The following is a 23,892-nucleotide window of genomic DNA, read 5'->3' as shown; positions in this document are numbered from 1 at the left end:
GATATGCCTCCATTGTATGAGAGGAGACAACCATCAAGGTACTGATATAATAAGACCATATACCTCGCATTAATATAGGCATATAGCATGAAGAAAATACCTGTAAAACTGCAGGAAACTTCTCCTGCAGCAAGATTCTTCTTGATCTTGAAGGATAAAGGCCCTGATGTCATTGCCATGTGACTAGAAACAAGTGTATGTTACTGATCACATGGCAATGACATAATCAATGGTCCTTTAACCTAGAGCAGCGCAAAGACTGGGGTGAGTTTTGTTTCTCTCCTGCCCTCATATTTTCCTACCTCCCTAACACTCTGCTAGCAGCCACTCAGCGTTTTCATTGGTGACAGTAGTCACAATGGGGAAGGAGGGACTATGTTCTCTAGTAAGAAAAGATACTGTGTTCTCTAATAATAAAAGATACTAAGCTGTACAGTAGCGCAGCCTAATATAGAATAAATGTGAATCCTGGTATTGCATTGAACCAAGTGAAAAGTATTGAATAAATATTTAAAGGTTGATACCCGGTGCAACCCTAATTATAACTATGAAGGAACTATTTTTTTAATTTTTTTTTCTGCCATATTGTTCCCTGTTTCAACTGCACAGCTAGATTAATTTCTCTCACAAGTAGATGGTTTATCCCTTCTGTGGAAGTCTGCCAGCACTGTACTGCTGTGACCTCCTTTCCCTCACGCCCACTATGTTTGTTTTCAGCGCCATAGCTCAAAGAACAGTTGAGATGCGGAAATCATACTTAAACAAAGACAGGAGGGTCCTTTGATGTTTAGAAGCAGTTGTTTTATCAGGATCTCTGCTAACTCTGACACCCCCCATGCCCCCACTTCCTCTCAGCTGTATTCTGTGTCTGTTACCAAGGACAAATCTTGCCTGGCAACAGGCAGTGGATTGCAACTTAGTGGAAGTGAGACCCCTAGTGGCCCACTTACTGCTTTTTTTTCCAGCTGGATGCAGGCATATTTTTTTAAATGAAGTGATTTAGAAATGTGTTAGTTTCACCATTCTGTGAAATTGTGTAAAAGTACAGTGACTCTTTAAAAGGGTGTTCCTATCTCAGAAGATGGGGGCATATCGCTAGGATATACCCCCCATTGTTTGATAGGTGCGGGTCCCACCGTTGGGACCTCCACCTACAATGAGAACGGAACGGGGAAATGAACTGAGGGCGCACTGTGCAGCTACCCTCTATTCATTTCTATGGGGCCGCCGAAAATAGCCAAGTGCTAGCTCGGCTATTGCTGTCAGCCCCATAGAAATGAATAGGAGCATGGCCGCGCGTGATCCGCACGTGCACGGTCCCATTCACTTTTATGGGAGCCACGCTTGGTGGTGGACGGACCCTGGGAAATTCGGTGTACTCCAGCCACAGCGCTCTCTGCTTCGTCCTCGTTGTAGGTGTGGATCCCAGCGGTGGAACCCGCACCTATCAGACAATGGGGGAATATCCTAGCGATATACCCCCATTGTCTGAGATGGGAATACCCCTTTAAAGGGAGTCTTTCACCTAAAATGACCATTATACACCACAAACATCATATCCATTACATTCCCCATATTATAATCTTACCTTTCATATTGCTGTCCGTCGCCTATTCTCTCTTAAAAACGCTTTTATTCCATATGCTAATTAGGTTCTGAAGGTGCCCAGGGGCGGCGTTTATGGGGCCGGTGCCCAGGCTCCACGGCGCTGTTCAAATCAAACCCCTCCCCTTTCACCCCTCTGGCCCGCCCTCGGTTCTTCAGATACCATCCTCCAGTCAATGACAAATCCGGCGCCTGCGCACTCCATTACCCACTAGGGCAGAGGCAGCAGAGCGTTTAATCCGCATGCGCCGGCCCGATCTAGCCGGCGGAAGTAAACTGCCAAAATATCGGGATGTACGGGCCGGCGCATGCGCATTAAACGCTCTGCTGCCTCTGCCCTAGTGGGTAATGGAGTGCGCAGGCGCCGGATTGGTCATTGACTGGAGGATGGTATCTGAAGAACCGAGGGCGGGCCAGAGGGCTGAAAGGGGAGTGGTTTGATTTGAACAGCGCCGTGGAGCCTGGGCACCGGCCGCATAAACGCCGCCCCTGGGCACCTTCAGAACCTAATTAGCATATGGAATAAAAGCGCTTTTAAGAGAGAATAGGCGACGGACAGCAATATGAAAGGTAAGATTATAATATGGGGAATGTAATGGTTATCATGATGTTTGTGGTGTATAATGGTCATTTTAGGTGAAAGACTCCCTTTAAGGGTATGGCGACACATAGTGGGTCCGCTGTGGATTTTCCTCAGTGGAAAATCTGCACCATATCTCTATCTGCTGATATTCTGCATCAAATGGTGTGGATTTTGTTGTGGAAATTTACACAGAAGTGCCGCATTTTTGCCAGAGTTCCCCCACTACATTGCAAAGGATCAAACCCATGGTAGAAATGTACAGCATAAATTGACAAAGTCCCAAGTTATTGTGGATATTAAGTGACTGAGATTTTTTATTTTTTTCTTCCACTTTGCTGCTGCTGTAAACACTGCAAATTTTCTGCACTCCTTTCTGTGCAGCATCACATTTGACTCTTCCTTGAAAGTTACCATGCAGTCATACAATTGAAGTGTAAATCTTTCTTTTAAACCTTTTAGGAGGAAGCCCTGCGTCGCCAGAGAGAACAGGAGCTGGCACTTAGGAGGCAAATTGAGGAAGAAGAGAGAAAAAGGGAGGACGAACGAAGGCTCCTGGAAGAAAGGAGGCGGCAGGAAGAGGAGCGGAGAAGACAAGAAGAGGAGAAGAGGAGACTTGAGGAAGAGAGAAAGAGGTTAGAAGAAGAAAGAAAGAGAAAAGAGGAAGAAAAGAAACGGGAAGAGGAGGAGAAAAGAAAAAGGGAGGAATTACGGAAGCAGGTACAATCAAAACTACACTTCTAGACAATGGGATGGAAGCATCCTTCTGCAGGGATTGTCTGCTGTTTCTTCATTCTGAGGACTTTAAGGGGTTCTGCAGTTTGTTTAAACTGATGATCGATCTATCCTCTGGATAGATCATCAGCTTCTGATCGGCGGGGGTCTGACACCCGGGGCCCCTACTGATCAGCTGTTTGAGAAGGCAGCAGTGCTCCAGCAGTGCCGCGGCCTTCTCACTGTTTACCGCCGGCCCAGGTCACTTGAATGGAGCTTAGCCCCGCCCAGGCCAGTTGATACTAGTCGTGACGTCACTGGGCCAGCGGTAAACAGTGAGAAGGCCGCAGCGTTGCTGGAGCGCCACTACCTTCTCAAACAGCTGATCAGCGGGGGTCCCCGGGTGTCGGACCCCCGCCGATCAGATGCTTATGATCTATCCAGAGGATAGATCATCAGTTTAAACAAAGTGCAGAACCCCTTTAACATAAAGACCTTTTAGACTGACAGATGTTTTACATAAAGAGTGACGACTTAGCAAGTCAATTGCATTTAAAGGAAGCCTGTCATGTGGGTATTTGATTATAATATAACTCATCATATACAATTATTAACTGTTAAAACGTACCTTAGATTAATTCAGTTAGTGGTGTGACAACGGGTTAGCCTCATAATATACATGTAAAGAAGCCGGGTGCTGCATGCTAAGATCTGATTTGAGTCTAATGTGACACACAACTTTATTTGAGTCCAGCGGTTTTTCTATTCAGCACTGTAGCCACTCCCCTATTCACTTGTTCAAACGCTCAAAATCCTTCTCATGCGCGCTGTCTCACCAGTGTAAGGACTTCCATTCAAACATCATAAAGTAAACTGCACGTGTGTCGGGGATATACTGGCGCGGTCTAGTGGAAGCGGGAGTTATTTGGCGTGACTAAACAACAACTTGAAGCTTCTGGAAGGAAAATAACTGGTGCCTGCGCGTTGTATAAGAAAGAAGGCCGGGATTTGAAACAAGACTTCGGAGCCACAATAAAAATAAAAAAAAGAGCTGTAGATAATAAGATGATGAAAAATGGGGTGTGATTTGTGACATCATTCGTTTATTTTAATAATTGGCGGAAAAATAAATAACGAGGAATGCAAAGTTACTTTATTACTAATGTGAAAAAAAGGGGGAGGAATGTACTATTGAAATTAGTAATTATAATAAGGGCTAGTTTGTTCATGGGCTGAATAAACACATGACAGGTTCCCTTTAAAAGACATTTCCATTATACAAAACGGTAATCGCTAAATCTTTGAACAATCCTGTTGGAAATATAGATGAACATTTTTTTTATTTAGTTCATCACATGCTCATATTTTTATTTACAACCTAACTAGGAGGAAGCTGCAAAATGGGCACGGGAAGAGGAGGAGGCTGCAAGGCGACTTATGGAAGAAACACGATTACGACAGGAAGAGGAGGAACTCAAGAAGCGAGAAGAGGCTCAGAGACAAAAAGAACTTCAGAGACAAAGGCAGCAACAACAGGAGGCTTTAAGGCGCCTGCAACAACTGCAGCAGCAACAACAACTTGCACAGATGAAGGTACTGGGAATCTTCTTTTTTTTTTTTCTTTTTTTCTTTTCTTTTTTTTCCTGCTGCTTTGAGTTTACAGCTTCTATGCGGGCCTATGGTAACAGACTACACACAAGTCTTGTCTAGTCTGATCCTGTAGTTATACTGCCTCACATCTGTCTGCTACTTACTACTAACTAATATTTGGTAAGTTAACAAAAGTAGAGGATATGTGGATAACAATATGATGGCAAAAAATGGCTTGCAAGGATGGCTTTTTAAAGGCTATGGACACTAGCGGAAATTATTTTCATATTGCTTTTTACTTAAATGTAAAATTCCTTTTTTTATTTGGCCTTTTATTAAAATTTTCTACAGTTTGTCCTCTAGAGCCTTTAGTTTCACGGGGTCTATAAACAGTTGCTTTTCCTCCTTAGTGAATTTTGTCAGAGCTGTTCTGAAGGCTTGATCTGTATCCCTTATCTCTAGTTCCCAGACAGCTCATTAACACACTCTAAACCAAATTATGATCAAACCGATAAGAATATGTCTTAATGCGTTTATGAGCTGTCTGGTAACGAGATATAAGGGCTACAGATCGAGCTGACAGAGCAGCTTTCTGGTGGAATTCACTGAGAAGTAGAAGCAGCAGTCTGCAGATAGTGTGAAACCTGAAGGCTTTAGAGGACTAAATGTATAAACGTTTTCATAAAAAACATAATCGGTAGAATGCAACGATGGGGGAAAAAAAATACCAGCAGCCTTTAAGAATTCAAAACAAATAGGGACAGGTGGTGGGAAGAGGTCTGGGACCAAGGGGTACGGATACATTTGGTGTGTACTGTCTTACTGTTAGGTTAGATATGAGGTGCTGTTACACATGTGACCCCGAGCCATTACACATGGATTACCACTAATTGCACGGCTGATTCTGGACTTGCCATTATGTAAAGTGATAAGTGCAGGAAATTTCAGATGGTGCCTACTGCTTGACCGCACATGTAATAACCTTTATTGTGTCTCAATGGCTGTTTAGAGTTCACTTGCCGTTGCTAGTTTTATTAGCAATTTGCAGTTCATGACCGCATGTCGGCTGTGATTTTTAAACCTCTTCTGTTTTCTCCTCTGGTTCCCCAGCTGTCTCTCACAGCCGAGTACCCATCGTGCTCCTGCTATATTGCAGAAGATTTAATCCTGTGACATACAGGGTTGTTTCTAGTGTGGGACTGAAACCTGTGACCAATCAGTTTTTGTGTATGGCACTCGCTTTTTAGGTTTATGTTGGGGCCAGGCGTGGTATATTCAGTTTACAATGATCTCATGATTCCATTAGGCTTTGTACACCTCTAGGGGCATTTTTTTTGTTATTGCATTGTACTTATTTTAAGCTAAGTACGCCAATAGTAGATGACTCACGGTAGTGAGTGCCTGTGCCAAGCTGACACTTGAAGTAAAACACCAAAAGAAGAAAAAGGGCCAGCTCAAAATAATATTATATATAAACTTTATTAGACGTCTCCAATCGAGACAAAGACAATAAAATGAACACAAAACACAATATGATGGTGGATGGAGAGCACACCGGATAACATGGAGCACCACTAAAGGCTCATCCCGTTATGGCGAATAAACACAAGCATAAATTATGCATATAGGTCAAACAGGATGTAAAATACATATAATTGGGCTGGACTATCAGAACAAAGTAGCAATATCATACAATATATAAAGAGACAATATAAAGTGCATAGTGCAAAAATAGTGTAAGAGTAACAAAATATATAAATGAGTCATTCAGACTGAGATGTCCGCAACAAAGCCATACAATAGATACCTGAGTGGTGCACCAACAACCCCAACGTACGTTTCATGCAAAGCTTCTTCAGGGGGAAATGTGTGTCAACACTTCCCCCTGAAGAAGCTTTGCGTGAAACGTACGTTGGGGTTGTTGGTGCACCAGTCAGGTATCTATTGTATGGCTTTGTTGCGGACATCTAAGTCTGAATGACTCATATATTTATATATTTTGTTACTTTTACACTATTTTTGCACTATGCACTTTATATTGTGTCTTTTTTTATATTGTATGATATTGCTACTTTGTTCTGATAGTCCAGCCCAATTATATGTATTTTACATCCTGTTTGACCTATATGCATAATTTATGCTTGTGTTTATTCGCCTTAACTGGATGAGCCTTTAGTGGTGCTCCATGTTATCGGGTGTGCTCTCCATCCACCATCATATTGTGTTTTGTGTTCATTTTATTGTCTGTCTCGATTGGAGACGTCTAATAAAGTTAATATATATTATTATTTTGTGCTGGCCCTTTTTCTTCTTTTGGTGTTTTATTTTAAGCTAAAAATCATTTTTTTAAATTGGTGTTTATTAGAAAAATATGGAGTCCTTTTTCTGTACAGGGCTGAGATGCTCTAGTAGGAGGATATGAATTTTCTCTCTGCTCCATCATCCAGCTCATAGTCATCCATTATAGCTCACTTATCTTACTGATTAGAATGTGGCTAAGGCTACTTTCACACTTGCGGCAGTGTGATCCGGCGGGCAGTTCCGTCATCGGAACTGGCCGCCGGATCCGCCGATCTGCTGCTGCCTGAAAGCATTTGTGAGACGGATCCGGATCCGTCTCACAAATGCATTGCAAGGACGGATCCGTCTCTCCGCTTGTCATGCGAACCGACGGATCTGTCTTGTACATTTTTCTCATTTTTACCGATCTGCGCATGCGCATGCCGGAACGACGGATCCGGCATTCCGGTATTCTGAATGCCGGATCCGGCGCTAATACATTCCTATGGGAAAAAATGCCGGATCCGGCGTTCAGGCAAGTCTTCAGTTTTTTTGGCCGGAGAGAAAACCGTAGCATGCTGCGGTTTTCTCTTTTGCCTGATCAGTCAAAACGACTGAACTGAAGACATCCTGATGCAAACTGAACGGATTGCTCTCCATTCAGAATGCATGGGGATATGCCTGATCAGTTCTTTTCCGGTATAGAGCCCCTGTGACGGAACTCTATGCCGGAAAATAAAAAAGTTAGTGTGAAAGTACCCTTAAATAAGTGTTTTTGGCCTGTTAGTAAATTAGAGATAAGGGTTATTAGATGACCAAGTAAAAAGTACGATTCACACAGCTAGACAGAACGTCTCAGTATTTTTAATAAAGACCAATAGAAAAAAATATTTCTCGCCCATTTTCCTTGGGGGACACAGACCTTGGGTATAGCTCAGCTCCCTAGGAGGCGTGACACTAAGTAAAACTGTTAAGCCCCTCCTCCATCAGCTATACCCTCAGCCTGGAGATAGAGGCTACCAGTTTTAGCTTAGTGTCCAAGGAGGCAAGACACTCCCTGCTACTGCAGGGCTGTTTTCTCCTTGTTATTTTTACTTTTTCTTCTAATTTTGTTATTTTATTTTTTCCTAGGGATACCAGAGACACATTAGACCTCTCTGCTCTCCCGGGGTTGAGCTGCGCCAGTGCCAACTTATCTGCACTGCTGCCTCCCCCACAGAAGCAATAGGAGGATCTGGGCAGCAATGGCTCCCCTACATCCCGCCAGCTAGGGGGTCGCCCGCACGCCAAGCCCCTCTTCCAGCTTCCTGCCACTGCGGTGCCAGTGGCTGAAGGGGCGACCCTGCTGGAAAGGACTGAGGGTGAAGACGTCGGACGGTGAGATGGCTATTCCAGCCCATACCCCGTCCCTATCTGCATCTACCCCTCTGGGTAAGGGGGGCACCCGTGGTCGCTCATTCTGAGCGCTCATCTGCAGGACAATGCAGCACAGCAGCATCCTCAGCACCCCCACGCCGTTCCCCCCCCCCCCCCCCCCCCACGCTGCTATCTTTCTCCCCCCCTCCCCCTCATTCGGGGCTGACTCCATTTTTCTCTTCTCTCTCTCCCCCTTCCCGCCGAGAACGGGGGGCGGGGCTTAGCGGTCCCGGCAGGGGGCGGGGCTTACGTGCGCGTCATTTTGGGGGCGGGGCTACGTTCTCCTTCACAGGAGACATTTCAAGCGCTGGAGGGGGCGGAGCTTGTTCCCCGCGCTTTCTGCTGAGGTTCCCGCGCTTCCTCACTCCTGACAGGAAGCTGGGACACGGTGGGGGACTCTAACCTCCTGTGTACATCGCTCGGCTTCTGTGGGCGCTCTCTGCTGCTCTCTGCTGTTCACTGCTTCTCTGCTGCTGCTGATCTGGGCCATCTCCTGACGTTCTTCTGAGGCACTGGTAGGACAGTTAACCCTCTCCTAACCCTCCTGGTCATAGCTGCTATAACCCTTTGTGGTCTCTATATTAGAGTACAACCACACTTCAGCATGTCAGATCCCACAGGTGCCCCCAAACCCTGGTACCATGCCTGTACCGCCTGTAAGGAACTTTTTCCGCGTGGGCAATCTGAGCCGCATTGCCTTGCATGTCAGGCCCCGGTGCAGGGCCCGCTTCCCGCTGCGCCCCCCGGTGCCTCTGAACCCCCTGACTGGGCTAGGTCTCTGTCTCAGGCGGTGGAAAGCCTTACACACGTAGTGGGCCGTCTCGTGGATAGACCGCCTCTCCCGCAGGCTGCCACAATCCCTGTCGCACCCGCTGGGACTACCGTTTCTGCCGCCCCCACTGGTTCCCTGCCTCCCAGGAATCTTCCAGGGCCCGGCATACTCAGAAACGTTCAAGGGTTGAGCGCACATCTTCTCCAGATGCTTCGCTCTCTCCGCCATGCGTGCGAGCTCAGTCAAGTCTATCCTCTCAAAGGGATACGCTTTCTGAGGGAGAACTGGCGGATTCGGACGTGGACATGGACTCAGAGCTTCCGTCCAAATTGGCGTCCGCGGTGGGGCATCTTGTCACTAGCATCCGTGATACCTTTCAGCTACACGATGACCCCCCCCAGCTCTGAACAGGCCGGCGTGTCCTTTCTCCGCCCCAAACAGGCCTCCAAGGTTTTTCCCATACACGCTGATTTTTCTTCTGTGGTATCCAAGGCTTGGACTCGGCCTAATGTCCGCTTTATTACACCCAAAAAGCTGGACATTTGTTATCCCTTTCCAGCGGATTCTGTGACCACGTGGACATCCCCGCCTAAGGTTGATCCTCCCGTGGCTCGCCTGTCCAAAAGCACTACTATTCCTGTACAGGACGGATCTTCCCTCCAGTCTGTTGAGGACCGTCGTACGGAATCCCTCTCCAAGGCCATATTTACTGCCTCTGGTTCGGCCCTTAGACCGGTCTTTGCCTCCGCCTGGGTTGGCAAAGCGGTCTCTGAATGGGGTTTGCAACTGGAACGGGAGTTGGGGTCGGACGTCCCTGTTCAGGACCTCCGTTCCTTAGCCCAACTAATTGTTCAGGCCGGAAAATTCGTCTGTGAGGCCTCCCTTGATGCGGGTGCCCTCATTGCCCGTTCCTCTGCCCTGGCAGTTTCTGTCAGGAGGGAACTCTGGCTGAAGGTTTGGGCGGCGGACGCCGCTTCCAAACGCTCTTTGGCCGGCCTACCATTCACGGGTTCCCGCCTGTTCGGAACCCGTCTGGACGAACTTATATCAGAGGCCACGGGTGGGAAGAGTACTCACCTCCCCCAGGCCAATGGGCGCCCCCCGTGGTCGCGCTGGTTCGTCCCGTTTTCGTCCTTTCGCAAGCCCACCGGGTCTAGACCCGCGGCCAGTTCTTCTTCCTCTGGCCCAGCCCAGGATAGACGCAAGAAGCCGTTTTTTCGGACGCAACCTACCTGGCGCAAGTCCCAGCCTGCACGGGCTCCCACAGGCCAGCAGCCCTCTGCCTGAAGGTGCGCCCCCACCCACCCGGGTGGGGGGCCGCCTTCTCCTATTCAGGAACGTATGGCGGGCCCACATCTCAGACGCATGGGCGCTCGAGATTGTATCTTGCGGATACAAAATCGAATTTGCGTCCATTCCGCCAGACCGTTTCTTCCGATCCCGTCCTCCGCGAGATCCCGTACGAGTGGCTGCCTTCTTCGCGGCCATTCACTCTCTAATGGACAAGGGTGTCGTCGCCCCCGTGCCTCCGACGGAAAGGTTCAGGGGGTTCTACTCGAACCTCTTTGTGGTTCCCAAGAAGGAAGGCTCAGTGCGTCCGATCTTGGACCTAAAACGCCTGAACCGTTTTCTCCGACTGCAGAGATTCCGGATGGAGTCTCTCAGGTCCGCAGTGGCCTCCCTGGAAAGAGGGGATTTCATGGCCTCAATCGACATTCAGGATGCATACCTCCACGTTCCGGTTGCTCCATGTCATCACCGCTTCCTGCGCTTCGCGGTGGGGGACGATCACTTCCAATTCGTCGCCCTTCCCTTTGGTCTGGCGACGGCTCCTCGAGTGTTCACCAAGGTCCTGGCCCCTGTCTTGGCCCTTCTACGTTCAAGAAGTGTTTTTCTTCTCCCATACTTGGACGACATCCTGGTCAAGGCACCCTCCTTCTCTCAGACATCCCGCAGTGTGGAACTCACTCTGGAGACCCTGACGCGGTTCGGTTGGATTATCAACCACCCCAAATCTTCCCTTACCCCCTCCAGACGGCTGATCTTCCTGGGGATGCTCCTGGATACAGAGTTGGCGGAGGTCCGCCTTCCGTCGGACAAGCGTCTGGCCCTTCGCGGGTCGGTTCGCAGTCTCCTCCGTCATCACCGCCCTTCCCTCAGATCCAGCATGCGGTTGTTGGGAAAGATGGTTGCCTGTTTCGAAGCGGTGCCGTTCGCACAATTCCGATCCCGCACCTTTCAGAGGGCAATTCTGTCGGCCTGGGACAAATCACCGAGGAGTCTGGACAGGACCTTTCTTCTGCCTCCCCTGGCTCGGGCTTCCCTCGGCTGGTGGTTGCATATCCCTCTAAGGGGGAAGTCCTTCCTTCCACTGAACTGGCTGGTGATTACCACAGATGCCAGCTTACGGGGGTGGGGGGGGGGTTTTCCCTCCCCGGTCCGTCCAGGGCGTTTGGTCTCTATCGGAGTCCAGACTTCCAATCAATATTCTGGAACTGAGGGCGATTCTTCTGTCCCTCAGACACTGGACCCATCTGCTGAGGGGCCACCCTGTTCGGATCCAATCGGACAATGCCACGGCTGTGGCATACATAAACCATCAGGGAGGCACTCGCAGCGATGCAAGAGGTGACCCTCATTCTCCTCTGGGCGGAGACGCACGTGCCGGCCTTATCTGCGATTTACATCCCGGGGGTGGACAACTGGGCGGCGGATTTCCTCAGCCGGTCCACCATCGACCCGGGAGAATGGTCCCTGCACCCAGAGGTGTTCGAAGCCCTTTGTCTTCGCTGGGGTCGCCCCGACGTGGACCTCATGGCCTCCAAATTCAACCACAAGGTCCCCCTATACCTGGCCAGGGCACGGGACCCGAAGGCATACGGCGCCGACGCGCTCGTCCTTCCGTGGCGCGAATTCTCCCTTCTGTACGTCTTTCCTCCTTTTCCCCTCCTGCCACGGGTTCTTCGGAGGATCGCGGCAGAGGGCGTCCCCGCGATTCTAATCGCCCCGGATTGGCCCCGCCGGTCTTGGTACGCCGACCTAATGTTGCTGTTGGCAGACGCACCGTGGCCACTGCCCTCCAGGGAAGACCTTCTCTCTCAGGGACCGATCTTCCACAAGCATTTAGGCTCGCTACGTTTGACGGCGTGGCTATTGAGACCGCCGTCTTAACGCGACGGGGTTTCTCCGCGGACGTAGTCCGCACCATGATCCGGGCTCGTAAGCCCGTATCCTCTAGGATCTACTATCGGGTTTGGAGGTCCTATCTGGGGTTCTGTGAGTCCCGGAGCATCCCACCTCTCCGGTTTTCTCTTCCCACAATCCTGTCCTTCCTCCAGTCGGTCTGGACCTGGGGCTGTGCCTCAGTTCTCTGAAGGGTCAGATTTCGGCGCTGTCTATTCTTCTCCAGCGTCCCCTGGCCCCTCTAGGGCCAATTAAGACCTTTTTACAAGGGGTGGCTCACTCTGTTCCGCCGTACCGCCCTCCAGTTCCTTCCTGGGACCTGAATGTGGTGCTCTCGGCGCTCCAATCAGCCCCCTTCGAGCCTTTACGGGAGGTCTCCCTTCGCCTTCTGTCCTGCAAGGTCATCTTTCTTGTGGCCGTCACGTCTCTCCGACGGGTGTCGGAGTTAGCGGCTCTTTCTTGCTCCGAACCTTTCCTGATCTTCCACCAGGATAAGGTTGTGCTTCGGCCTGTCCCGACTTTCCTGCCAAAGGTGGTCTCCGCCTTTCACATCAATGAGGACATCGTCCTTCCGTCGCTCTGTCCCTCTCCTTCCCACCCCAGAGAACGGGAACTGCACCGTCTGGATGTGGTCAGGGCGTTGAGGATTTACTTGGAGGTCACCGGGTCCTTTCGGCGCACGGACTCCCTGTTTGTGGTTCCGGAGGGTTCGCGCAAAGGGTTGGCGGTCTCCAAGGTGGCTATTGCCCGTTTCATTAAACTGGCGGTGTCTGAGGCTTATCGAGCCAAGGGCAGACCTCCGCCTTTCGGCGTCACTGCTCATTCCACCAGAGCAGTCGGAGCTTCCTGGGCGCAGAGGCATCGGGCCTCGGCTGAACAGTTGTGCAAAGCAGCCACTTGGTCCTCTCTGCACACTTTCACAAAGTTCTATAGGGTGCATACGCATGCATCAGCGGATGCTGCTTTGGGCCGCCTGGTTTTGCAGGCAGCGGTTTCCTGATGCTCTGGTGGTGGTCCGCCTTGGGTTTGTGGTCCCTCCCTTCTTGGACTGCTCTTGAACGTCCCAAGGTCTGTGTCCCCCAAGGAAAATGGGCGAGAAAAGGAGATTTTTGTATAACTTACCAGTTAAATCTCTTTCTCGCTCTTCCTTGGGGGACACAGCACCCACCCTTCTGTGTTTGGTTACAGGGTTATGGTCTGGCGCCCCGTTGGGTTGCTGGCTGGTTGTTTCCGTTATTGGTTGTTATCCTTTCACTACTTGGACACGCAACTGGTAGCCTCTATCTCCAGGCTGAGGGTATAGCTGATGGAGGAGGGGCTTAACAGTTTTACTTAGTGTCACGCCTCCTAGGGAGCTGAGCTATACCCAAGGTCTGTGTCCCCCAAGGAAGAGCGAGAAAGAGATTTAACTGGTAAGTTATACAAAAATCTCCTTTTTTAGCCCAAAATGAGTAAAATGCAATCATTAAAAAAAAAAGGAAAAGAAAAAGGTTAAATTCAAGAGAGTTGTCCAGCTTCCTGCCGCTGTATTCTGTCCCCTTGACCCTCATCACTAGTCTTCTAGTCCCCTTCTGTCAACTTTCATACAAACAGGGACACATGCACTACTGCAGCCAATTACTTACCTCCAGCAGTGACAATACCTGCAGCAACTCACATGACCCTGTCTGTGCGGAAGTTTACAGAGCGGCGGGGAGCAGTTGAGTATGGATTTTTTCACAGGTATTTTTGGGGAGTAAAAAAACAAAAAATAAAACTTAACAACCCCGTTTGAGAATTTACAGCAAAATACATCTGTCATTGATTCTGAAAAGTATGGGAAACAAATTGTAAGATGGTTAATTGAAACACTAAGAAATGTTGACAGTGTTACATTAGTGAGTATCTTGTTTTTATGTTTCAGTTACCATCTTCATCCACATGGGGGCAGCAGGTGAATTCGGGAGGAGCATCTCAATCTACATTATCTTTGGCGGAGATACAGAAACTTGAGGAGGAAAGAGAGAGACAAAATCAAGAAGAGGTGTGTACATGTTAAGTGCCATCATGCATCTCTGTAATAAATCTTACTTTCAGTGAAGAGAAGCATTCACTACAGAGTGAGAATCCATAGTCCTAATACTTAGGAGCACTTGTGAACTCCTCTTACATGTCTGCTTTAGTAACTACTTTTATTCCCCACAATAATAATAAAAGTTCTGGAGCAACTGTTCTTATGACTGTTGTGCTATTCCTCTGTTATTCATACTGGAAGTTTGAATGAATGTCTAGCATTCATCAATAAGTCCATCTGGGTGTTACTAGTGGGGGAGGCTGTCCCAGCCAGTTTGACATTAAAATCAGTTCTGCCAGTGGAATACTATTCAGGCAGTCACCCTGAACTGCTAACCCACCAACCTGGGAGTCAGACCCCCACCAATCAGATGTTGATGACCTCTCCTTAAGATGGACCATCGATACATCGGGTAAACCACTTCAAATCACGTTTTTATGGTAACTATAATTTTTAACTTTATTAGGGCAAACACAATATATCATACGATGAGATGGATATCTAGTATCTGAAAATAAACATAATCGTGAGATTCTGACCCAAAGTAATCCCAATGATGGGATTAATGACAAATTTTGAAATCCCCCCCCCAGCACTCCACATTCAGCACAATACAAAAATAAATATAAATGAATCATAAAGTAGTTCTAATACAAGATAAAGCAAAGGGAAATTTCTTCTCTATTATGATAGCCTAATAGGCGTCCTTCTGGCTGTAGGTTATATCCAACTGGAAATCCAGTATTTAGAGGATATTATTATGTTATACTGTCATGTTTTCTAGTGTTGGTTACAATAAGTGTAGATGTATTTCTCGCCCATTTTCCTTGGGGGACACAGACCTTGGGTATAGCTCAGCTCCCTAGGAGGCGTGACACTAAGTAAAACTGTTAAGCCCCTCCTCCATCAGCTATACCCTCAGCCTGGAGATAGAGGCTACCAGTTTTAGCTTAGTGTCCAAGGAGGCAAGACACTCCCTGCTACTGCAGGGCTGTTTTCTCCTTGTTATTTTTACTTTTTCTTCTAATTTTGTTATTTTATTTTTTCCTAGGGATACCAGAGACGCATTAGACCTCTCTGCTCTCCCGGGGTTGAGCTGCGCCAGTGCCAACTTATCTGCACTGCTGCCTCCCCCACAGAAGCAATAGGAGGATCTGGGCAGCAATGGCTCCCCTACATCCCGCCAGCTAGGGGGTCGCCCGCACGCCAAGCCCCTCTTCCAGCTTCCTGCCACTGCGGTGCCAGTGGCTGAAGGGGCGACCCTGCTGGAAAGGACTGAGGGTGAAGACGTCGGACGGTGAGATGGCTATTCCAGCCCATACCCCGTCCCTATCTGCAGCATCTACCCCTCTGGGTAAGGGGGGCACCCGTGGTCGCTCATTCTGAGCGCTCATCTGCAGGACAATGCAGCACAGCAGCATCCTCAGCACCCCCACGCCGTTCCCCCCCATGCTGCTATCTTTCTCCCCCCCCTCCCCCTCATTCAGGGCTGACTCCATTTTTCTCTTCTCTCTCTCCCCCTTCCCGCCGAGAACGGGGGGCGGGGCTTAGCGGTCCCGGCAGGGGGCGGGGCTTACGCGCGCGTCATTTTGGGGGCGGAGCTACGTTCTCCTTCACAGGAGACATTTCAAGCGCTGGAGGGGGCGGAGCTTGTTCCCCGTGCTTTCTGCTGAGGTTTCCCGCGCTTCCTCACTCCTGACAGGAAGCTGGGACACGGTGGGGGACTCTAACCTCCTGTGTACATCGCTCGGCTTCTGTGGGCGCTCTCTGCTGCTCTCTGCTGCTCACTGCTGTTCACTGCTTCTCTGCTGCTGCTGATCTGGGCCATCTCCTGACGTTCTTCTGAGGCACTGGTAGGACAGTTAACCCTCTCCTAACCCTCCTGGTCATAGCTGCTATAACCCTTTGTGGTCTCTATATTAGAGTACAACCACACTTCAGCATGTCAGATCCCACAGGTGCCCCCAAACCCTGGTACCATGCCTGTACCGCCTGTAAGGAACTTTTCCCCTCACCCATGACGGCACCCAGTGCGACTCAGGACCTCCCATCAGGACAGGAAACCTGAGAAGATAAAAAGGAACACACCTCCTCCCAACACCAGTTCAGGTTTCCTGTCCTCCGGATGGGAGTTCCTGAGAAGCAGTGCAGCGATCGCTGCGTGAACATACCTCAAGGAAGAGCGCTGGGGGAGGTCTGTGGCATGGCCGTGGGAAGACCTATCCCTGGGGAGCGGTAGTTCTGTGGCCGTGCCGGAAGCCGCTCCCCACAAGTCTGCCTGCGCCCGCACTCGCTACCGGTCCTGGGGGAGCCGCTGTGGCCGTGTTCAGGCGGCTCCCCACGCCGACATGCCCTAATCAAGGATGGCTCCCGCGCGTCTAAAGCGCTTATGCGCATGCGCGGGGCCGTCCTTTGGGGCACTAGCTGATGACGTCGGGGGGGGGGGCGGAGCTCTCTCCCGACGCACAGGACCCGGAAGTGAGGTCCGAGGCGCGTCCTTTAAACTTATAAATGCGGCAGCAGGTGCAGGCAGCCAGCGGGGCACAGGTTTTGTGCTGAAGTAGGATCCAGCTGGAGCATGACGGACCCTACTGACGGACGCGCTGAACCCCTGGACCCCTTGAGGCCTGCAAGTCCGGTATTGGCCTAAGGACGGGGAGAAGAGGATTCAGGTGAGAACATTCCTCCTTTTTCTTTACTAATTAGGTGTTTCTATCTTAGATTCCCAAGCCTCCTAAAAAGTCAGCTTCCAAGTCCAAGCATAAGGAGTGTGCAGACTGTAAGGCGGCCCTATCTGCATCTTATCAGAAGTCCCTGTGCACGGCTTGTATAGACAAGCTGGTAGCGGAACAGTCCCAGACTCTTACAAAATCTATGAAGTCCCTCATCAAAGCGTCCTTCAGGGCGTTCAGTAAAGGCCATGCCAGGTCCCCGGATAAAGTCACGGAGTATGATACCATGGAAATGGACTCATCCGATAGTGAAGCCAGAGAATCCGGACAGTTAGACTCCAGTAATTTAGACTCCTCGGATGAGGAATATTCAGGGAAGTCCTTTTTTTCACCCGAGGATACGCAGCCGTTACTAAAAGCGGTCCGGGCAACTATGCAACTGGAAGACATTAAGCAGACCAGATCGGTTGCGGATCAGGCCTTTCAGGCTCTAGGCCCTAAAAAACATAGGGTTTTTTCGGTACATGAGAGCATGCAGGCTATTATTAAGAAGGAGTGGAAGAATCCTGATAGAAAGTTCTTCATACCCTCCTCGGTTAAAAGGAAGTACCCCTACGAAGAAAAAGTGTCCTCAAGTTGGGATAGGGCCCCTACGGTGGATGCACCAGTCGCCAAGATTGCAAAAAAGTCTGCCCTCCCCTTCGATGATTTAGGCTGTCTCTCGGACCCATTGGATAAAAAAGCGGATATATATCTTAAACGGGCTTGGGAGACGTCGGCCGCCTGTCTCAGGCCGGCAGTCGCAGCCACTTGGGTTTCCCGGTCACTAAGACTATGGATCGACCAGCTAGAGGCGCACCTTAAAGAAAAGAGGCCTAGAGAAGAGCTTCTAGCCTCTCTCCCCTCCTTCGCAAGGGCAGCTGATTTTTTGACGGACGCCTCCACCGACGTGATGCGCTTCTCCGCCAGAGCCAGTGCTATGACAAATGCGGCTAGAAGGGCTATCTGGCTTAGATCCTGGAAGGGTGACCAGGGATCCAAGGCCAGACTCTGTGCCCTTCCGTGTGAAGGTGACAGGTTATTTGGGTCATCTTTAGATGACATATTGGAGAAGGCCTCTGACAAGAAAAGGGGATTTCCTGTCCCTCAGAAGCCCCCCTTTTTTCGTAGGCCCCAGCAGGGTTTTAGGAGACAGAGGGGCAAGCCCTATGATAGGAAGGAAAGGGATCGGTTCCAGAGGAAGTCTAGCGGCTTTCTCTTTAAAACCCAGGATAATAAAAAAGATAAGCAGCAATGACGCCAGTCCCCAGGTTGGGGGAAGACTCTCCTCCTTCCTCCCGGCCTGGTCAAAGATCACCCAGAACAAATGGGTTTTGGGAGGGATAGCAGAGGGGTTCAGGCTGGAATTCCTCTCCTATCCCCAAAATTTTTTCACCCGCACTCCAACGCCGAAAGATCCCTTAAAATCCACAGTGTTAGAGGCAGAGGTTCAGTTGTTATTGGACAAAGGAGTCGTTTGTCGAGTTCCAAAAGAAGAAGAGGGCAGGGGTTATTACTCCCCACTCTTTCTGGTAAGAAAGCCCAATGGGACCTTTCGAATGATTTTAAATCTGAAACAATTGAACAAGTTCCTGAAATACAAGAGATTCCGGATGGAGACGGTAAAGACAACCATAGACCTGCTATACAAGGATTGCTGGATGGCAAGTATAGACTTAGAGGATGCTTATTACCACATCCCTATTCATCCCTCCTCCCAAAGGTTTTTGAGAACGGCGGTCCAGGTGAGGGGCCAGTTTCTGCATCTCCAGTACAGGGCCCTCCCGTTTGGGGTCTCAGAAGCCCCAAGAATTTTTACCAAAGTGGTGGCGGAGATGGTGGCATTCCTCCGATTGTCCAGGGTAGTGTTAGTACCCTATCTGGACGACTTTTTGTTCATAGCCCAGACAAGGATACAGTTACAGACGGATCTCGTCCTGGCATGTTCTCTATTGAAGGATCTGGGATGGAAGGTCAACCAAGAAAAATCTTGCCTAACCCCCTCTCAAAGTTGCGTATTTCTAGGGATGCAGCTAGACTCCACGGCTCAGAAAACATTCCTTCCTCAAAAGAAGGTAGTTGCAATAAAAGAACATGTTTGGGTCTTGTTCCGCTCCTTCCGATGCTCCATCAGGAAGGCGATGGCAGTATTGGGGCACCTGACGGCCACGATTCCCGCCGTACCGTTTGCTCAGATTCACACAAGATCGTTACAGTGGGATATCTTAAAGACATGGAATGGTCTCCCACAGACGCTAGAAGAAAAAATTCATCTCTCCTCCAGAGCAAGGTATTCCCTCCTATGGTGGACATCCGAGAGGAATCTTTCGGCGGGAATGCCCTGGTCCTTCATAGAACCCATACGGATAACAACAGACGCCAGTCCGTGGGGTTGGGGGGCCCATTCAGATGGGAAGTACTGGCAGGGAAGATGGGATTTAAGAACCAGAGCCTGCACGTCAAATTACAAGGAGCTCAAGGCAGTAGAAAGGGTCCTAAGAGTGGCAGTCCCAGATGTCTTAAACAAAAAACTGGTCCTTTACTCGGACAATTCAACAACGGTGGCCTACATAAATCATCAAGGCGGAACAAGGGTGCCGTCCCTAATCTTCCTCTGCCAGGAAATTTTTCAAATCGCAGAAGACAGGAACCTGCTCCTATCAGCAGTACATCTGAAGGGGAAAGAGAACACGGTGGCCGACTTCTTAAGCCGAGTGGAACTCAACCAGGCAGAGTGGAGTCTGAACGGAGAAGTTTTTTCCCAGATTGTCTTAAAGTTTGGGGCCCCAACTATAGACCTCTTTGCTACCCGGAAGAACAGGAAGATGGAGAGGTTTTTCTCTTTAAATCACACAGAGAATCCTACAGGGGTGGACAGTCTGGCCCAGGACTGGAGCCGGGAACGCGGCTACGCCTTTCCACCTATGTCTCTAATTCCACAGGTACTGAAGAAGGTGAGGAGGGAAGGAGCCTCTATAATCCTGGTAGCCCCAAAATGGCCCAAAAGAATCTGGTACTCCACCCTGTTAAATCTAGCCAGAGGCCCCCCCTGGATGATCCCGCCCAGGGAGGACCTCCTTTCCCAGGGACCAGTATGCCATCCCAATCCGGAAGCTCTCCAGTTGGCAGTATGGAGTCTGACAGGGACATCTGGTTGAGGAGAGGGCTTTCTAGCAGAGTCGTTTCCACCCTTCTAGGCGGTAGGAAAGCTACAACAGCCAGGAAGTATAACAGGGTGTGGAATATCTTTGCTTCCTTTCTGGGGTATAGCCCCGATCCATTTAGCCCCCCAGAAATATCTAAGATCTTGGACTTTTTGCAGGCAGGCCTAGACAAGGGACTCAAAGCCTCCACCCTAAAGGTACAGGTGTCGGCTTTGAGCTATTTTTTCGACTACCAGTTAGCTGTCCACCCTTGGGTCAAACGTTTTCTTTCTGCCGCAGCCAGAATCCATCCATCTGTAAGACCCCTTTCCCCCCCATGGGACCTGAACAGGGTCTTGACAGCCCTAACCGATAGACCATTTGAGCCCTTGTTAGAAATCCCTATTGACGTCCTGACCATTAAAATGGCATTTCTCCTGGCAATTACCTCTGCTAGGAGGATCTCTGAGATCCAGGCCTTCTCTGCACATCCTCCTTATACTGTCATACAGGACAATCAGGTAGTGATCAGGCCCCTGCCCTCCTTCCTTCCCAAGGTAGTCACGGATTTTCACAGGAGCCAGGACATAGTGCTACCCTCTTTTTTCCCTAACCCTTCCAATGATAGGGAAAAAAGCTTCCACTGCTTGGATGTTAAAAGATGCCTGTTAGTGTACCTTGATGCTACGGCTTCATGGAGGAAAGACGAGAACCTTCTTGTCCAGTTCCTAGGGGGGAATAGGGGTAAAAAAGCATCCTGCGGGGTTATTGCCAGGTGGGTGAAGAAGGCCATAACGAAGGCTTACATCTCCTTGGGCCTTTCCCCTCCCTCCGGATTTGGGGCTCATTCCACTCGCTCAGTGTCTACCTCTTGGGCGGAAAGGGCTAATGTGTCTCTAGCCCAGATTTGTAGGGCAGCTACTTGGAGTTCCCCTCATACCTTTCTCAAACATTATAGATTACAGCTCCATTCTGACGCCTCGTTTGGGGAGAAGGTCCTTCAAGCTGTGGCCCCCCCCTAGACGCTATTTATAGTCCATCTCGCACTGGGTGCCGTCATGGGTGAGGGGAAAACAACATTGCTTACCGGTAATCGTTTTTCTCGATACCCATGACGGCACCCGATAGTTCCCTCCCCACATATAGATGTAGATACAGATATATTTGTATAAACTTGTGTATAGGATATCACTCAGGTCTATATGAAGTAATATAGATTTAAAAAAAAAAAAAAAAAAAAAAAAAAGAATATATATATATATATATATATATATATATATATATATATATATATATAAAAAAAAAAAAAAAAAAAGGGGGATCTTTTAATCCCTTATCACTTCTCTCCGGAGAACAATTTATTTCTTCCACTGGTGTTGGGAGGAGGTGTGTTCCTTTTTATCTTCTCAGGTTTCCTGTCCTGATGGGAGGTCCTGAGTCGCACTGGGTGCCGTCATGGGTATCGAGAAAAACGATTACCGGTAAGCAATGTTGTTTTTCCGCGTGGGCAATCTGAGCCGCATTGCCTTGCATGTCAGGCCCCGGTGCAGGGCCCGCTTCCCGCTGCGCCCCCCGGTGCCTCTGAACCCCCTGACTGGGCTAGGTCTTTGTCTCAGGCGGTGGAAAGCCTTACACACGTAGTGGGCCGTCTCGTGGATAGACCGCCTCTCCCGCAGGCTGCCACAATCCCTGTCGCACCCGCTGGGACTACCGTTTCTGCCGCCCCCACTGGTTCCCTGCCTCCCAGCGAATCTTCCAGGGCCCGGCATACTCAGAAACGTTCAAGGGTTGAGCGCACATCTTCTCCAGATGCTTCGCTCTCTCCGCCATGCGTGCGAGCTCAGTCAAGTCTATCCTCTCAAAGGGATACGCTTTCTGAGGGAGAACTGGCGGATTCGGACGTGGACATGGACTCAGAGCTTCCGTCCAAATTGGCGTCCGCGGTGGGGCATCTTGTCACTAGCATCCGTGATGCCTTTCAGCTACACGATGACCCCCCCAGCTCTGAACAGGCCGGCGTGTCCTTTCTCCGCCCCAAACAGGCCTCCAAGGTTTTTCCCATACACGCTGATTTTTCTTCTGTGGTATCCAAGGCTTGGACTCGGCCTAACGTCCGCTTTATTACACCCAAAAAGCTGGACATTTGTTATCCCTTTCCAGCGGATTCTGTGACCACGTGGACATCCCCGCCTAAGGTTGATCCTCCCGTGGCTCGCCTGTCCAAAAGCACTACTATTCCTGTACAGGACGGATCTTCCCTCCAGTCTGTTGAGGACCGTCGTACGGAATCCCTCTCCAAGGCCATATTTACTGCCTCTGGTTCGGCCCTTAGACCGGTCTTTGCCTCCGCCTGGGTTGGCAAAGCGGTCTCTGAATGGGGTTTGCAACTGGAACGGGAGTTAGGGTCGGACGTCCCTGTTCAGGACCTCCGTTCCTTAGCCCAACTAATTGTTCAGGCCGGAAAATTCGTCTGTGAGGCCTCCCTTGATGCGGGTGCCCTCATTGCCCGTTCCTCTGCCCTGGCAGTTTCTGTCAGGAGGGAACTCTGGCTGAAGGTTTGGGCGGCGGACGCCGCTTCCAAACGCTCTTTGGCCGGCCTACCATTCACGGGTTCCCGCCTGTTCGGAACCCGTCTGGACGAACTTATATCAGAGGCCACGGGTGGGAAGATAACTCACCTCCCCCAGTCCAGGCCAATGGGCGCCCCCCGTGGTCGCGCTGGTTCGTCCCGTTTTCGGTCCTTTCGCAAGCCCACCGGGTCTAGACCCGCGGCCAGTTCTTCTTCCTCTGGCCCAGCCCAGGATAGACGCAAGAAGCCGTTTTTTCGGACGCAACCTACCTGGCGCAAGTCCCAGCCTGCACGGGCTCCCACAGGCCAGCAGCCCTCTGCCTGAAGGTGCGCCCCCACCCACCCGGGTGGGGGGCCGCCTTCTCCTATTCAGGAACGTATGGCGGGCCCACATCTCAGACGCATGGGCGCTCGAGATTGTATCTTGCGGATACAAAATCGAATTTGCGTCCATTCCGCCAGACCGTTTCTTCCGATCCCGTCCTCCGCGAGATCCCGTACGAGTGGCCGCCTTCTTCGCGGCCATTCACTCTCTAATGGACAAGGGTGTCGTCGCCCCCGTGCCTCCGACGGAAAGGTTCAGGGGGTTCTACTCGAACCTCTTTGTGGTTCCCAAGAAGGAAGGCTCAGTGCGTCCGATCTTGGACCTAAAACGCCTGAACCGTTTTCTCCGACTGCAGAGATTCCGGATGGAGTCTCTCAGGTCCGCAGTGGCCTCCCTGGAAAGAGGGGATTTCATGGCCTCAATCGACATTCAGGATGCATACCTCCACGTTCCGGTTGCTCCATGTCATCACCGCTTCCTGCGCTTCGCGGTGGGGGACGATCACTTCCAATTCGTCGCCCTTCCCTTTGGTCTGGCGACGGCTCCTCGAGTGTTCACCAAGGTCCTGGCCCCTGTCTTGGCCCTTCTACGTTCAAGAAGTGTTTTTCTTCTCCCATACTTGGACGACATCCTGGTCAAGGCACCCTCCTTCTCTCAGACATCCCGCAGTGTGGAACTCACTCTGGAGACCCTGACGCGGTTCGGTTGGATTATCAACCACCCCAAATCTTCCCTTACCCCCTCCAGACGGCTGATCTTCCTGGGGATGCTCCTGGATACAGAGTTGGCGGAGGTCCGCCTTCCGTCGGACAAGCGTCTGGCCCTTCGCGGGTCGGTTCGCAGTCTCCTCCGTCATCACCGCCCTTCCCTCAGATCCAGCATGCGGTTGTTGGGAAAGATGGTTGCCTGTTTCGAAGCGGTGCCGTTCGCACAATTCCGATCCCGCACCTT

General features: G+C 50.3%; 1 protein-coding gene across 5 annotated transcripts in view; it reads left to right on the top strand.

The window, feature by feature from the left end:
• The window catches only part of GIGYF2 (GRB10 interacting GYF protein 2), a 162,273-nt gene that overhangs the window by 125,080 nt on the left and 13,301 nt on the right, over positions 1 to 23,892 (top strand). For all 5 annotated transcript variants that reach the window (XM_044292028.1, XM_044292031.1, XM_044292030.1 and 2 more), the window contains 3 exons: positions 2,648 to 2,905; positions 4,286 to 4,492; positions 14,044 to 14,163. In XM_044292028.1, coding sequence (XP_044147963.1) covers positions 2,648 to 2,905; positions 4,286 to 4,492; positions 14,044 to 14,163 — 585 coding nt within the window. The remainder of the gene's footprint in view (positions 1 to 2,647; positions 2,906 to 4,285; positions 4,493 to 14,043; positions 14,164 to 23,892) is intronic.

Source organism: Bufo gargarizans, chromosome 4 (genome assembly GCF_014858855.1).
Source record: "Bufo gargarizans isolate SCDJY-AF-19 chromosome 4, ASM1485885v1, whole genome shotgun sequence".
In the NCBI taxonomy this organism is placed as follows: Eukaryota; Metazoa; Chordata; class Amphibia; order Anura; family Bufonidae; genus Bufo; species Bufo gargarizans.
This window is presented reverse-complemented; position numbering and strand designations above follow the sequence as displayed.